The sequence below is a fragment of the Sturnira hondurensis genome, unplaced genomic scaffold (genome assembly GCF_014824575.4).
Source record: "Sturnira hondurensis isolate 20B ecotype Veracruz unplaced genomic scaffold, ASM1482457v3 Scaffold0014384, whole genome shotgun sequence".
NCBI classification, from domain to species: domain Eukaryota; kingdom Metazoa; phylum Chordata; class Mammalia; order Chiroptera; family Phyllostomidae; genus Sturnira; species Sturnira hondurensis.
The window spans coordinates 19,328,518-19,342,658 of NW_028087015.1; the positions used below are offsets into that span (position 1 = coordinate 19,328,518).

The 14,141-nt window shown below is 43.8% G+C and overlaps 1 protein-coding gene across 1 annotated transcript in view; it reads right to left on the bottom strand.

Moving 5' to 3' along the window:
- The window catches only part of MARCHF11 (membrane associated ring-CH-type finger 11), a 91,851-nt gene extending 80,768 nt beyond the window's left edge, over positions 1-11,083 (bottom strand). The window contains exons 1-2 of the mRNA XM_037062800.1: positions 10,495-11,083; positions 9,057-9,212 (exon numbers count right to left, since the gene is read on the bottom strand). Coding sequence (XP_036918695.1) covers positions 9,057-9,212; positions 10,495-11,016 — 678 coding nt within the window. The 5' untranslated portion in view covers positions 11,017-11,083. The remainder of the gene's footprint in view (positions 1-9,056; positions 9,213-10,494) is intronic.
- Between the last annotated feature and the right edge of the window lie 3,058 nt (positions 11,084-14,141).

Below are 14,141 nucleotides of genomic sequence, written 5' to 3' on the forward strand. Positions count from 1 at the left end.
TCTCTCCTGAGGACAAGTTTCCCCTGGAAACCCCCTACCTGCCCCTGGCCAAAAAGTGTAAGAGTGTGATGTTGTCGAGAAAAGGAAGAGGTGGAAGGAGGAGGATAAGACAGGGATGTGCTGAATGCTCGGTACACGCCTGGCAAAGCCAGTGCTCTTTCTACTCTGTAAACTTTTTATTTTGTGTTTTTCCTTTAAATTAATACAGAGTCTACTTACACCATATTTATATTAAAAATCTGCAAATGGAACAGAGAAAAGATATTAATATTGGGGATGGAGGTGGGGAGAGAACAGAGAAAAACTATTTTCTACTACTTCTGGAATGTTCTTCCACACAAGTTAAGTAACATCTACTGATATTTGTGAGACATGGAATCCTTTTTAACATCGTTTTTTGAACAGGCTGACTAACCCAGGGCATTGGAATTCCTTGCAACAGCCCCTTGTTTCTCTGAACTATTCTGGAACTCTGAGTGACAACACGAGTCAGTGTTGCAGCACCACTGAGTCCACATACAACAAAGGCGTGCTGGGGGCGGAGAGGTAAGAACTAGACGCACACAGGGAGGGCCCCCTGTGCCCACATTAAGCCTTGGCCACTTGCACATAATTACCATACCAAAGTGAGAAACAAAACTAAAAGGCATATTAAGGCAATGGACCTTTGTTACTATGATAAGGAGATATCACCCAGGTATGATCAGTCAAAATGAACTATTCTGAAGAGATAAAAACTGGAGAAAGAGCAGGATTTTAGACAGTAACTTTCAGAGCATACCACACCTAAAGAATGGAATAAGAAATGTCTCCTGAGTAAGTTTCCTTATTGACTTTGTCGAAATAATAATGCTTCCAGGTTTCTTCATGTCTTCCCACGTGACTGCTTCCAGTCTACCTTTACTTATGCAGGATTTCACTTAGCTAAATCACGTAGAACACCTGTTGGTGAGTTATGTTCATAGGGAAGATGCTGTCAAATATCCTAGGATACAGAGAACACAAGTACACAAGTCACATGACACTTTTCTTGGCCAAGTCCTCAGTGTTTGCCAACCATTTACTTGTAATTGCAGGTGATTATTTCCTCATCAGTCCACTCCCTGATGCTCCAAAGGATCGGAAGCCCTCCTGATGCTTTGCTCTCCAAGTCATCCTATTCCACTTTTAGAAGGTCCGGAAATAGAAGAAAGCTGAGTTTCCTTTGCTCCAATCTCTTTAGCAAACATCAGTCACATTACGGCAAAGCCACGTGTCAAGGCAGAGCAGGGAATGAGCAGGGAGGAAATAGTATATTTCTCTGGCTACATCTCCCTGTGTCAGAGCATCGCATTCACCAGTGGAAAATCATTTTTGAAGGTATGTTATAACTGTACAAACCACTCATCAAAAAAATGCATTACCTTGTTTTCAGCCTAGTGGCAGATTTCACACCCCCCCCAAAAAAAAAATTACACCCAGCAGACGTTCTTAGCAGCTCATCTATACCCATGATAACACAGTAAAATTTCCAACAAATCATTTGAATTCTCTCAACAAATGCTAAACAAAATCCTTCAAACAGTGACAACCTCAAGAAAGCAAGTGTGTCACACATGGGTAATTTCACATTTACTGAGTCTTTTTCCATGACATTTCATTTTTTTTTGAAAAGAGCAGACATGTCTCACTGGAAACTTTCTTTTTAATTCTAGGTTTTTAAAGACAGATACCACTCTTAAGGTTTTTTCCTGTGGTCTAAGAACAGAATATATTTGCCCAGGGAAAGTCATAACAGGATTATTAGAAGAGCCACTTAGACGCAAGTTGAAAATTGACATCCAGGAAACAGCAAATGTGTAAGCAATGAATGCAACCTGATTTCCTCAAGTTTTTTTCTCACTACAGAAATATGAACATGATGCTTTCTACCTTACCAAAACACCAATTCATTCATTCATTCATTCATTCATTCATTCGTAGCCCATACTCATTGAATGCCCACCAAGTGAACAAAAAATGTGAATCTCAAGCTTTACTGACCTATGCTACATAATTTTTTCTAAAATCTGTCCCACTCATGACTATGCCCTCCTAGAAGGCAAACTTGGAAACCCCAAGATAACTAAAACAGTATCATTTTAACACATTCAGAAAAGGATCCTCTACTCTTCCCCACAGGGGTGTAGAAAACCTGGGAGGACCTGTTTTAGGGATGGACATGAACACCTCCAAAAACTCACTGAGAGGAGGGCTGGCCTGTTTCAGGGACACTGAGGGCTTATTCTGAAATGGCCCTGCCTTGCTCTTGTGCCTCAGCTAAAACTACTGGAAGTTTAAGGTGTCAGTCTGAGTCAATCAACAAACTGTTTAGAAGACACAATGCTTCTAATATTTTATATTAAGGAGTTAATAGCATTTTGTTATGAAGCTACATTACCGCCATCTTCCAAATGATATAAGCTTATAAAGACTTCATTCAAGATAATAAGGAAACTTGTAACAATTTTAAAACACTTCATCCATTAACTACAAGTCTGGAAAACACTTACATCCATATCAATACACCATTCATTTAAATCAGAGGTTGGCACAATACCATCAAATCCAGGTAGGCAAATCCAGTTCACCCTATTTTCATTTGCCCACCAGTTTAAAAATTTTAAATGGTTGGGGAAGAGGGGAATCAAAAGAAGGACACTATTCCCTGATGCACTGAGGTTAAATGAATTCAAATCAGGTGGAACACTGCCCTGTCATTCATTTGTAGTGTCTGTGACTGATCTCCTACTGGGACAGCAGTTAGGGTGGCCCTTAAAACCTAAAATACTTACTATCTGGCCAGAGAAAAGATTTGCTGCCCTCTGGTTTAAATAACAAGATAAATGTTATTGAGTGAAGATATTTTGAAGCCATAACAAGGTCCTTCTACAGGCCCACTGAAAAATCTTGCCCCAGTAATGCGCTCTGACCAGTAAGTCTGCCCAGCTCCACCCAGCAAAGGGGTCCTTCCTTCTACAGGCAGCTGAGGGGCGGGGCCAAAGGAGCAAAGAGAAAGGCATCAAAAGAGAAGTACACTTAAAAGAGCTAGAAAAAAATGTGGAAAAGCAGATATACGTGGAAGAGAAAGTTATGGAGAGTATCATCTACTAGGACATCGTACCCAATCCTCTTACTCTAAAGGGTGAAAGCACACAGAGACCTGCACAGACTCCAGCTCTTTCTACTACGGGCTCAGAACCAGCTGACTCTGAGACAAACTGTAAAATCACAGGCCTACACAGTACAGAGGACGGCTGTAAGGAGTAGACAGAGTACAATTTATGTATTTTATTCGGTAGTGAATCATTCATCTGTTTTAGTGAGTAAAATGAAAATTTATGCTTTGAATTCATTATGTAAGCAAATGAAACAAAAACAATTTCAAAGGTGAGTGAAGTGCCTTGTGATATGTTCTTTATTTTGACATTTTTAATTACCCATGAAATCTGCCACTATATGCATTGAAATATTACATTTAACATTGTTTCTCAGTTGTTCAGATACGGCAAGGAAAAGCTTCCCCTCAGCTTGTCAGTTTCTCTTAAACCTACAGAGAACGTTAGTAACAGAAGAAGTAGAAGAAAAGTAGTGGCTTGCTATGCCGACCAGGTTGTATGTATGCAGACATTTTAATCCATAAAATGCAAATGCCTTGAAATGTTTCAAATGACAGCATGCATGCTGATAAGGTTCACACTCTGATGTTTTCTTAACACACTTTCAAATCACAGTCAATTTTCAACGATAATTTGTCAGCCTGTCCTAGTACATTGGCTCCATCATGAGAGAGACTCAATCACTTCTGCAGGTGAAAATATCTCTTTCATGACAGAGTCCCATCTAGAAAAAGAATGACCCCAGGGTCCTCAAGAAGTCAATTCAAGTCCCATAAAGACTTGACAAGTACATTCAGAAGCTGTACCTTAGAACGTTTGCCAAGATGAACCAACCTGGTGCCAACTTCCTCTCTAATTCAAAAGTATAATGATGAGTACCAGCGTTTTAAGAATATGGGTAAAAATGAAAAATACTCAACTCATTCTCATTCCTAGGAGACCCTCTATCATTCTTACTGCTATGGAAGACCTGTTGCTGATAGCACATTATAAATGTTGAAAGGAAAAGCATTAAGAAGGCTATTAAAATGTTAAAGGATAGTACAAATGGCCAGGAGCCTAATATCTGCAAGGTATAGGGCCAACACGTAAGTCTCCAACCCTTCCCGGGCAAATTCCTTCCTAGTCCTTCCCTCTGGTGCTGAGTGACAGAGGAGGGGGAAGGAAATCTGACAGACACCAGAAATCAGCATGGATGCTGGATCACCTGCCTATGCCTCTTTGAGATTACTGCCCCCCATCCCCCATCCCCCTCCCCCTCCTGATCTTGGGAGCTTCCCCACCTCCTGCCAAAATATAATCAAACAATGGGTGCTTGGGTGTCCCAAATAACACTGTCCTATGCTTGGCCACATGTAAAAGCATCTTATAACTCCAGCAAAGTCCCACAGAGAGGGACAACTGGAGAATAAATACACTCCTGTGTGCTGAGATCACTGTATCTTATTACACCTGATTTTTAAAATGCTGATTCGTTCATTATTTACTGTAACAAACTTAGCCAAAAACTGAGATGGACTCTCCCAGAAAAAGGAAGTAATATCTAGGGATAAAGAATGACATAAAAAGAGTCATTAACTTCACATAGGTGACAAGACTTAAGAAAATCCACAGGTCCCTGTGAGCACCACAGTAGCGAGCAGCTGAAGGTCCCCATCTATTTGGACATGTAATAATTGTCTGTTTGAACATGTAACAATTACCAAAGCCGACATTAAAATATGCTGGGCACTATTCTCAGCACCTTAAATACATTTGTATCTTTAATCCTCAAGATATTGTATGAAGTGGGTGCCATTATTATCTTTCAAAGATGAATTAACAGAGGCACAAAGAGTTAAAGTAATTTGTCCAAGGTAATTGCCTGTTACCATCCACTTACATTGTATTTTTCTATGTAAAGAAAATACAGTCCAGTTCTTACATCAAGTTATGAAGTTTCTCATACAACACTTCATCTAGTAAATGTTATTTCTTCAAGCATTTATATTTTTTGACAAAGTATTGAAAGAATTCACAAATTTAAACATGGCTTAATTAGTTTAAAATGTCACTAACATCTAAAAATATAGTTGATCTTAATGTTGTTACATTTCACAAGTTTTACACCATACTATGAGATTCAAAACAGAATTGGCTTTTACTCTTCATCATTAATGCATCATCTTGACTATGTTAATCAATAAAATATATTCTAGAAGTAGGTAGAAGGATAAATGCATGTTAATTACTTCCAATGCCTTAATTAACTCCTACTGCTAATGATACAGCAATTAAGGTTTAAACAGGTTACAGAAGATACCTCAGTTTTTGACTGGGTCCTGTTGTGGAACATCACTGAAATCCAATGAAGTGGGGAAGTTTAGACCCACATGTTCAAAAATGTCTAATCGCCATGAGAAAAATGAGTCAAACTAAGGTGTTGGACTCACTTAGTCTGACTCACTGCAGCACCTTGACCTCACACACACACCTGGCTCCTGGGTAACTGCTCCTTTCCCTTCTGCGTGAAGCACCGCTAATGGAGTCAACTTCCCACTAATTTTTTAGCCTTTTTTGTTTCTGATCCTCAGGAGGAAAACTGTGGTGACTGCCCGCTGACCAATCTGGATCTGAGGAGGACCAAATGCAAAGACCAGAGGAGGCACACAGAGCCATTTCAGAAGCTGGCTCCTGTGGTAAACTAAAGATGGCTATTCTTTAAAAAAAGGCCTACTCCAGAGGTGGAGTCCATTTGTCCATCTTCCTTTCTCCTGAGTTGGACGTGGTCCTGTGGCTTGCTTTAGTAGAGAGAATGCAGCAGCTGTGAAACTGTCACTCGCAAGGTTGAGCCTTAAAGAGATTGTGACTTCTGCCTTCTTGGAGCTCAACCCAACATTGTGAAATGTCCAAGCCACGTGGAAAGAGAACCGAGGCACCAGCTGACAGCCCCACCTGAGCTTCCGGCCAAGAGCCAGCACCACCGCGGACGTTTCAACCCAGTCAAAGCTCTGGATGACCGCAGCTGCACACTGGTGCCACATGTGGAGAACCCCCCGGCTGGCCTCAATCAACCCAGGGTCTTAAGAGATAATAAATGAGAGCTGTTTAAGCTACTAAGCATCTGAGATATTTCATTATGCAGCAATAAATAGTAAAGGCCTTTCTAGACCATCTTACAGACCAGGCTGAAAACAGCTGCTGTTTGACCCAAAACATCAGGTTGGCTACAATGGGGTTGAGAAGAACACTTCCTGACAGTGACTGAGACCATGAACCTAGGAGCCAGACTACGTTTGAATCCTGATTTTGCCTTTTACTAGATAGGTACCTAGTAGAAGGTACTTCACTTTTCTGTGCCTCGGTTTCCCTTTGTGTAAAATAAAGATAATAATATTCCCTACTTCATAGGTTTGTAATGAAGATTAAATATAAGTGTCGATATCTACAAAGCACTTAGACCAGTGCCTGACACAGAGTAAATATTCAGAAAATGCTCTCTCAATATTATTATATATCTTTTCTATTCTCTTCCACATCCAAAGAACCACCAGCTCAAAATTATGTGATAGCTCTATACTTAGGACAGAGGGATATGGAAGGTGAAGGTGAGGGCCCAATCCTGCTTCTTATTTGGTTCTGCACCATGAGAAAATGGCTCTCTGCCACGCCATGATAAATGCAATAAATGCTAAATCTAATTGGCCTCATACCAGCACAGGACAAAACCAAGTATCAGAGTAAATGCTCAGTTTATGGGACATCCATAACAGAAATGTCATACAATTAGTCCAACTTTATCTGAGAATAAACTACTCCTAGGTGTAAGGATCTACACTTTGGGAACCTTTTAACTGATCCCTGTTCATTAAGAGTATTGAGCTTTCCAATGCATACCACTTAGTCCTGTAAAGTGATTTCCTCTGACATGATCTACGTTATCATTACTACATGCCTATCAACCTGATTTTTAAAGACTATTCTCTGGTTCACTGCAACAAGCAGATCAGGTTACAGATCACGGTAGCATTTGCATAGGTCATGAAATTAGTCCAAATGTCTAGTAATACTGGATTAATTTATTGTTTTGGTTGTTTATTTTTTGTTTTGATTTTTGGCCATATACATACTTTGGCATATTGCTTTTGCTAAAATTATTATCACATGTTTTTTAATGAAGCAAGACATAGTGGTACTTAATTCATTTTGCTTATAGGATTAGAATCACAAGTGAACTGTATCTTTACTCCAGCATTCTGGCTCCTTTATACTTTAAAATTATATAAAGGACCAATACCTACTTCAAAAGCAATCATCTCAAATGAATTAATATATAGTAGTGTAAGTGCAAGTTTTTTAAATACCTGACATCCCGTTTCAGCTCCTGAACATCCAACCCGCTACAGCAGTTCTTGTGAGACTGTTCACTAGAGCCCCAAAGCTCTCCATTTGCCATTTCCACACATTTTTATTCACAAAATTATTGTGGATTCCATTATACTACTCATATCCTGATCTTTGGATATAGTTTTAGCTGCTTCTCAAGACAACTATGATGGATCCATAAATTTATATCCAAAGAGCTCACTTAATTAGAGGTTCTGGGAAAATGTGTCAGGTTCATGCTTGTCTTCAGCATGATAACATCACTCAACCACATTAGTTATTCTTCCTCTTTTCAAATTATTTATAAGCCCTAGGTCAGTTTGAGAAAATTAATATTTTCATTTCATGCCCGATAATCATGCCTTAAATGATGACTATCAAAGATGCAAATTATGTGCAGGGTGCACAAATTAAAAACTGGGAAGTGCAAATTAGTAATGCAGTAGTAATTCAGCTTCCAGATATCTTCTGCAAACACTAACAATTTCAACTGTTTTATACTGCTCAATGCAAACTAAATTTGGGTGGGGTTTTTTTTTTTTTTTTTGTATTTTAACTAGAAACAGGGAATACTAGATCTCATGACTTTCTTTCCCTCCTAACTTTTTAATTCCCAATTCCTTCCCCTTCCATTACCTCCTCTGTCTCTGTGCCAGGACCCTGACTCTTTTATATCTGCTGCACCTCAGCCCTCGGTCACTACCAAGTCTTGTCAATTACACGTTCCTTCGCTTTAGTTGAAACTGTTATTCTCACTGCTTTGTACTTTCCATTACATCAGTCTTTTCAAAGGACTGAATCAGTTTCATCACCACACAAAAAAAGCTTTATTTTTCCAGGGGCATGTGTAGGCTTTTGGGTATTGTGTTATTATGTGATTATGCACCAAAAAGTTTAAGAATATTTACAATTTCAGTAGTATTATTGAAAGTTAACTGTTGGGAATACTTCTGCATCCACTATGTACTTGACCACAGCAAAGAATGAAAGTAATCAAAATTTAACTGTGAAAAAAACTCATATGAAAAAGAAAGCCTACTGAATTTTAAAAAGTATTTAGATTAGAACTAAGTTATAATAAGTTCTAATTATTCTTTGAATAAGAGGTCAACCAAAGTTTCCAGATGAGTAAAGTTTTGCTTTACTTGTATTCATTTCCCATAAACTGAGCTCAACCAGGGTTTCAATGCTTAAATTAACAAAGCATTACTAAAATAAATTATAAATTTTCTAATAAAACTGATCTAATTAAAATATACAAGATTTTACCAGCTTATCATTTTAGAAATAAAGATGGTATAATTTCATCAACAAATAACAAATTAATAAAGGAAACCATTTGAGTAAAATGTATTTTGAGTTTCTCAGATAAAAATGTCACAGATATCTCAAAACACATCTCTACAAATTCTAAATCTTGATTTTACCATGATTTGCATAAAATGTTGTTAAGTAGCATATATAGGTATCCCCAGTGATAACTAAACTCAAGTGTACTTACATTTAGCAAAGTTATTTCAGGGAATGAATGTCACAAATGTCACAAATGTTTACCTGGCAAGGCTGCTTCATTTTAATGGCTATGACATGGTATCTGTAACAGCAGAGTTCGCAGGTCCAGGAGCCCCTCTCGCTGATCCACTTGAGCAGGCACAGCTGATGTGTGTACCGAACTGACCCGTCACACCGGCAGGGGTTCAACAGCTCCCCCTGAAATGAAAACAGCTGGGTGTGAATATGTATGCTCATGTCTCTATTTTTAAAATCTAACACTTGCTTTGTTTTCTTTCAAAGCCATTTACCCAGAAGGATATCAGCATCAAACTCTATCCTAGAAAAGGAAATTAAATTTTTATACCTCTGATGAGAATGAAACTAAAGTCTTAAAACTATTTCAAAGATATTGCTTAGAGTTATGACATAAATGTTCTACCAACATACAATGTTTGGAAGATGCAGCTCCTAATACTCTTGAGGGAAAGCTGTACTATTAAATCTCTTTAATAACTTGTAAGTGGATGGTCAGATGCATTTCCTCTGCAGTTATTCTTAATCATTGCTAAAGAAGAAATGCACGGCATCCCAGAAAGTACCTTGCAATAGCATCATGCTTTTACTTTTTTCTAAATGTAGCATCATAAATATTGACTTAGGGCACTATACTCCTGAAAGCCTGCGTATTCTTACGCAATATCCTTTCTTTTAAAAATAGGAAACCTGATGTTTTCTCAAACCCACATTTTGTGAGAGTGATACATTATCCTGTTGTCTCCATGAGTCTTCTCATGTAAGTGTGCATGCACCTCTAATGGAGTTTACATTTTAGAATTGTTTCTAACAAAATATAAACTGCACGGGTGCCTCAACAGCCTTTCCTTAGCAGGGAAAAAGTACATTTCCATTTCTCTTGTAAAAGTGTAACACGCTTGGCAAATCACTGAGAATAAGTCACCACAGTCTGCAGTAAAGAATGAACCCTTTTGGTTCCTTCTTTCGAAGGAAGAACCAAGAAAGGCTTCTTTCGAACCCTTTTGGTTCCTTTTTTCCTTCTTTCGAAACCCTTTTGGTTTCTACATGACTCACCCCAATTTGTATTCTGTCTGAGACGATCTGACTCAGTACACAATTGTAGAAAAAGGATATAGGTTTGTTTCTAAGTACAAACCAAAATCCACTTAGTAAATAAGAAACACTTACGGCATTATTATTAAAGCACCTGAAGAACGTGTCACTGCAATACCAGATACGGGGGAGGGGGTAGATCAAATGGAACCCTGTATTCGCCACCGGGACCCGTTCCGGCGCCTTCACACAACTGGAAAGGCGAACGCGGAGCAGCCGCCGCTCGGGCGGCGGGACCTGACCAGCCGCGCTGCGGAGCCTCCGGGAGGCGAGCGCTGTCCGTGGTGCTGAAAGGTCGGCCGTCCCAGGCGAGGACCCGCGGGTCCGGCCCAAGCCCGCGCCACCTGCTCCGGGGTCCCCCGGGCCTCACCTGCTCCGAGCCCTGGAAGCAGATCTTGCAGATGGGCTGGTGGTGCTGGTGCTGGTGCCCCGCAGGCTGGTCCCCGCCGCCGCCTCCGCTGCTGCTGCTGCGGCTGCTACACACCGAGCGCGTCTCGGGCTGGTCGCCGGCGCCACGCCGCTCGCCCTCCCGGCTCGCGCCGGCCTCGGACTCCCTGGGGCAGCCCTTCCCTGCCGCCGCTTCGGGGACCGCCGCCTCCGGCAGGCGCCTCGGACCGTCCCCAGAGTCGCCAGCCACCGACACCTCCTGGCCGGGAGGTGACAGGGGCAGCGGCGGCAGCTGGTCCTCGCCCCTGCGCCGCGGGACCACCCCGGCCGGCGGCTCGACTGACCCCGCGAGGCGCTCGGGGGACGCGGGCCGCACGGGCAGCGGCGGCAGGTAGCGCGGGGGCGCGGGGACCGAGGGCGGCTCCCCGGGCGGCGGGGGTGGCTCGGTGTCCCCGCTCTCTGCCCCGCGGCGCCGAGCGCCGCCGTAACCGTCCTCCGAGCTCATGGTGGGGCCGCCGCCGCCCTCCCGGCAGCCCGGCTGGAGGGCCGGACTCGGGCTGCAGCCGCGGGGAGGACGGAGGAGGGGGGAAGAGGGAGGGACGGAGGGAGCGGAGGGGTGGGGGCGAGGACCCGGGCTCCGCGGACTAGGGGGCGGGACGGGGAGGGACGCGGTGGCCCGGCGGTGGCGGCAGAGGCTGCTGCTCCGCGGAGCCGCCGGCTCGGCTCTGACGGAGGCAGCGCGGAATTCGGCGGCGCGCGCGAGCCGCCGCGGGCGGGGGCCGGAGCGGGGAGGAGCCGCGGGGGGAGGGGTGCGGGGGGGAGGGGTGCGCGGGCGTGGGGAGCCGGCGCCGGGCGGGCGGGCGGGCGCGGAGGGGGCGTTCCGGGCTGGCGCGGGTGCGGCCTGAACCTGGGGCGGGGGATCCCTGCGCCGCCGCCGACCCCGCCCCGGGTCGCTCACGTCGGTTCCGGGGCGGGTTACCCCTCCGCGAGGGACTCCGCGCTGCGGCTCCGGAGAGCGGGGCGGGGGGCGGGGTCGCGGGCCACCGGGGCAGAAACCGTTAGGGGGCAGGTCAGTGGGGTGCGGCGGCGCCGGCCCAGGTGCAGCCGGGACGGTCGGACCCAAGACCCGCCCGCGTGGGTTTAGAGGCGCGCGAGTCGGATGCCCTGGTCGAGCCCGAACCCGCTGAGAAGGGGCGCGGGGAAGGGCGCTGGGACCCTGGGGTCGGAAAACCCCCTCTTCCCTGCGGCCGCTCCGGGCCCTCCTAGCCCTCCCCCTCGAGAGCGCGCTCCCCGGGCCACCGGAGTCCTGAAAACAAGCCTCTGGAGCCCGTGTCCTCCTCCTGTCCGCCTCTCCTCCCTCGCTCCTGCAGTGAGTGTCCAGACTTGTTTGTATCTTGATGACATTGTAAGTATCTTGAGTCGTTTCCTGGAGCGGTGCCTCCTAGTGCCACGCTCCGTGGCGGTCACTTTCATCCTTGTATAAAAGGACTCCCCTCCTGTCAAGTGGCTGCAACCTCGGATCCCAGTTTACGCGCCCGAAGCCAATTTGTCTGCACCTCCACTCCGCAGAACCTCTCGGGGACTCATCTTCTGGTTGGGGCCACAGTCCCCTCCAGTTCTTCTCCGAAAAAAACTTTCCCTGCAGGGAACTAGAGGAGACCCGTGCACTTGTGTACTGCAGTGTCCATGCAAAGCAGTGGTGGTTTTCACCAGTGTAACATTGTAGCGTCTTGGGCACAACAAACTCGCATTGGACACTCAGTTTGGGCTACAGTTCACAGCTGAAGACACCGAGCCAGATAGGCGAAGAAACTTGTTCAAGGCCATAGGACTATTAACAAAGAACTTTTGAGTTCCCTGACTGCAGATTTTCTGGCTTGAATACAATGATTTTTTTCCCCAATCCTCTCTCCTGCCTCCTAAAACAGTATTGTAGTACATGTGTCTGATAGCACTGACTCCCCCTGATAGTTAGATATTGGGAAATGCTCAAGATAAACTACCAACTTAAATGAGTTTTCCCATTGTTTATTTTGGCGGTAAGAAATACATTTGCCAAAAACAACAACGACAAAGCCCCAGCTCTTTTGACAGAAATTGGTTTGGTTGGAAAACAAAGTAGTGAAAAAAGAAGCCAAGAATGCTGTCACAAATGGTCCCAGATGAAGTAGTTCCCAGGAATGTCCTCTCACACTTAGCTCCCTGAGACTAGCTTATTTTTGGTAGCAGAGTGGCAGACAGCATGCGCATTTTTAAAATAATCCCAGAATGCCCTAGGAACTTATCACAGTGAAGAAATGTGGTTGTAGACACGCTTTCATTTTCAGTCTTCACCTGTCAAAACGACATTGCACAAGTCTGCATATTGCCAGTCTTCAGATAATCATGAGCCTTAGGATAATCATAAGCCTTGATCCTAAGTTTGTGAATTAAAGGTGTCTAAATTGGTTTTGTGAAAATCCCCTAAGTCAATTTGTGACTACTTTCTACCAGGTGTAATGAAGTACATCGTTATTTGAAGGACAGCTTGAAAGCTGTGGGTCTAGATAAACAATGCAGAATGACTCGGGCAGCAAAGACACATGGGTAAAGGAGGCAACAGCCACAAGGCTAGACGTGTCCCTCAGGTGCTTGTTTCTGAAGCATAATTCTGGTAAGAAAACATGAACTTTCCTTGGTGAGTAGCCACGTAAAAACATTTCCCAGCTTCTGGAATCTCCAGAGGTGATCACTCCCTAAAAGAGAATCATGTTCATTATCTTCGGTTGACTCGGTGGATCTTCAGTAGATCAAGAAAAAAAACACCTCTGTAACTGACTTCATCTTCGACTGTAAAAATAGACAACAATGGAGAACACAGAAAGGATGAATCACACCCAGCCTGCTGTCACCTAAGTGGAAGAAATGATAAAGCACAGACGTGGGGTGAAGAATGGGGTACCCACGGAGGCTGGCAGCCATACCATCGCCAATGTGCATCCACCAACTGAAAAATCAAGGCGGGGAGAGGCAATTCTGCCAATTTGAGCAAATACTGAAAGGCACATCCAACCCACTTGAACCTATATAAGCGAGGAGAAAGGTAAAAAAAATACAACAAATGCTTGAAAATTCTCCATTCCCATGTCTCCCCACCACCACACACGCAGAGTAAAATATACCCTTCACCAAAACCTGGATTTTTTTTTTTTTGAGTTGAGTCCAAGCATAGGTGAGCAAAGGGAGGGGCCCAGTCAGGCAAGTGTGTCCAAAAAGTTATTTAATGATGTTAATAGATATTTTCTTTGAACTTTCCTAGTGACCACATCCCTTAGCTGTCCCCTGGAGTCACATCAGTGTTGGTAGATAGAAAACAACCCATGCTACACTAGGTCAGAGTTGTTTCAGAATGACCTTGAAGCTAAATTAGGTATGATGACCTTGATAAATCCTCCAAACAAGAGGACAGTTAGCCTAGGGAGCTCTTTAGAATTGCTTTTCAATTCTATTAGCTTTAGCCCTTACAGATGCTCCATAATTGTTCAGTTGGCACCTTTGCAGTGCATGAATTTGTCCTTGGGGCTACTGAGTACAATACACTGAATTCTCAGTTGTTTTCAAATAACAGGAAAGAAATTAAGAACTCTTAAG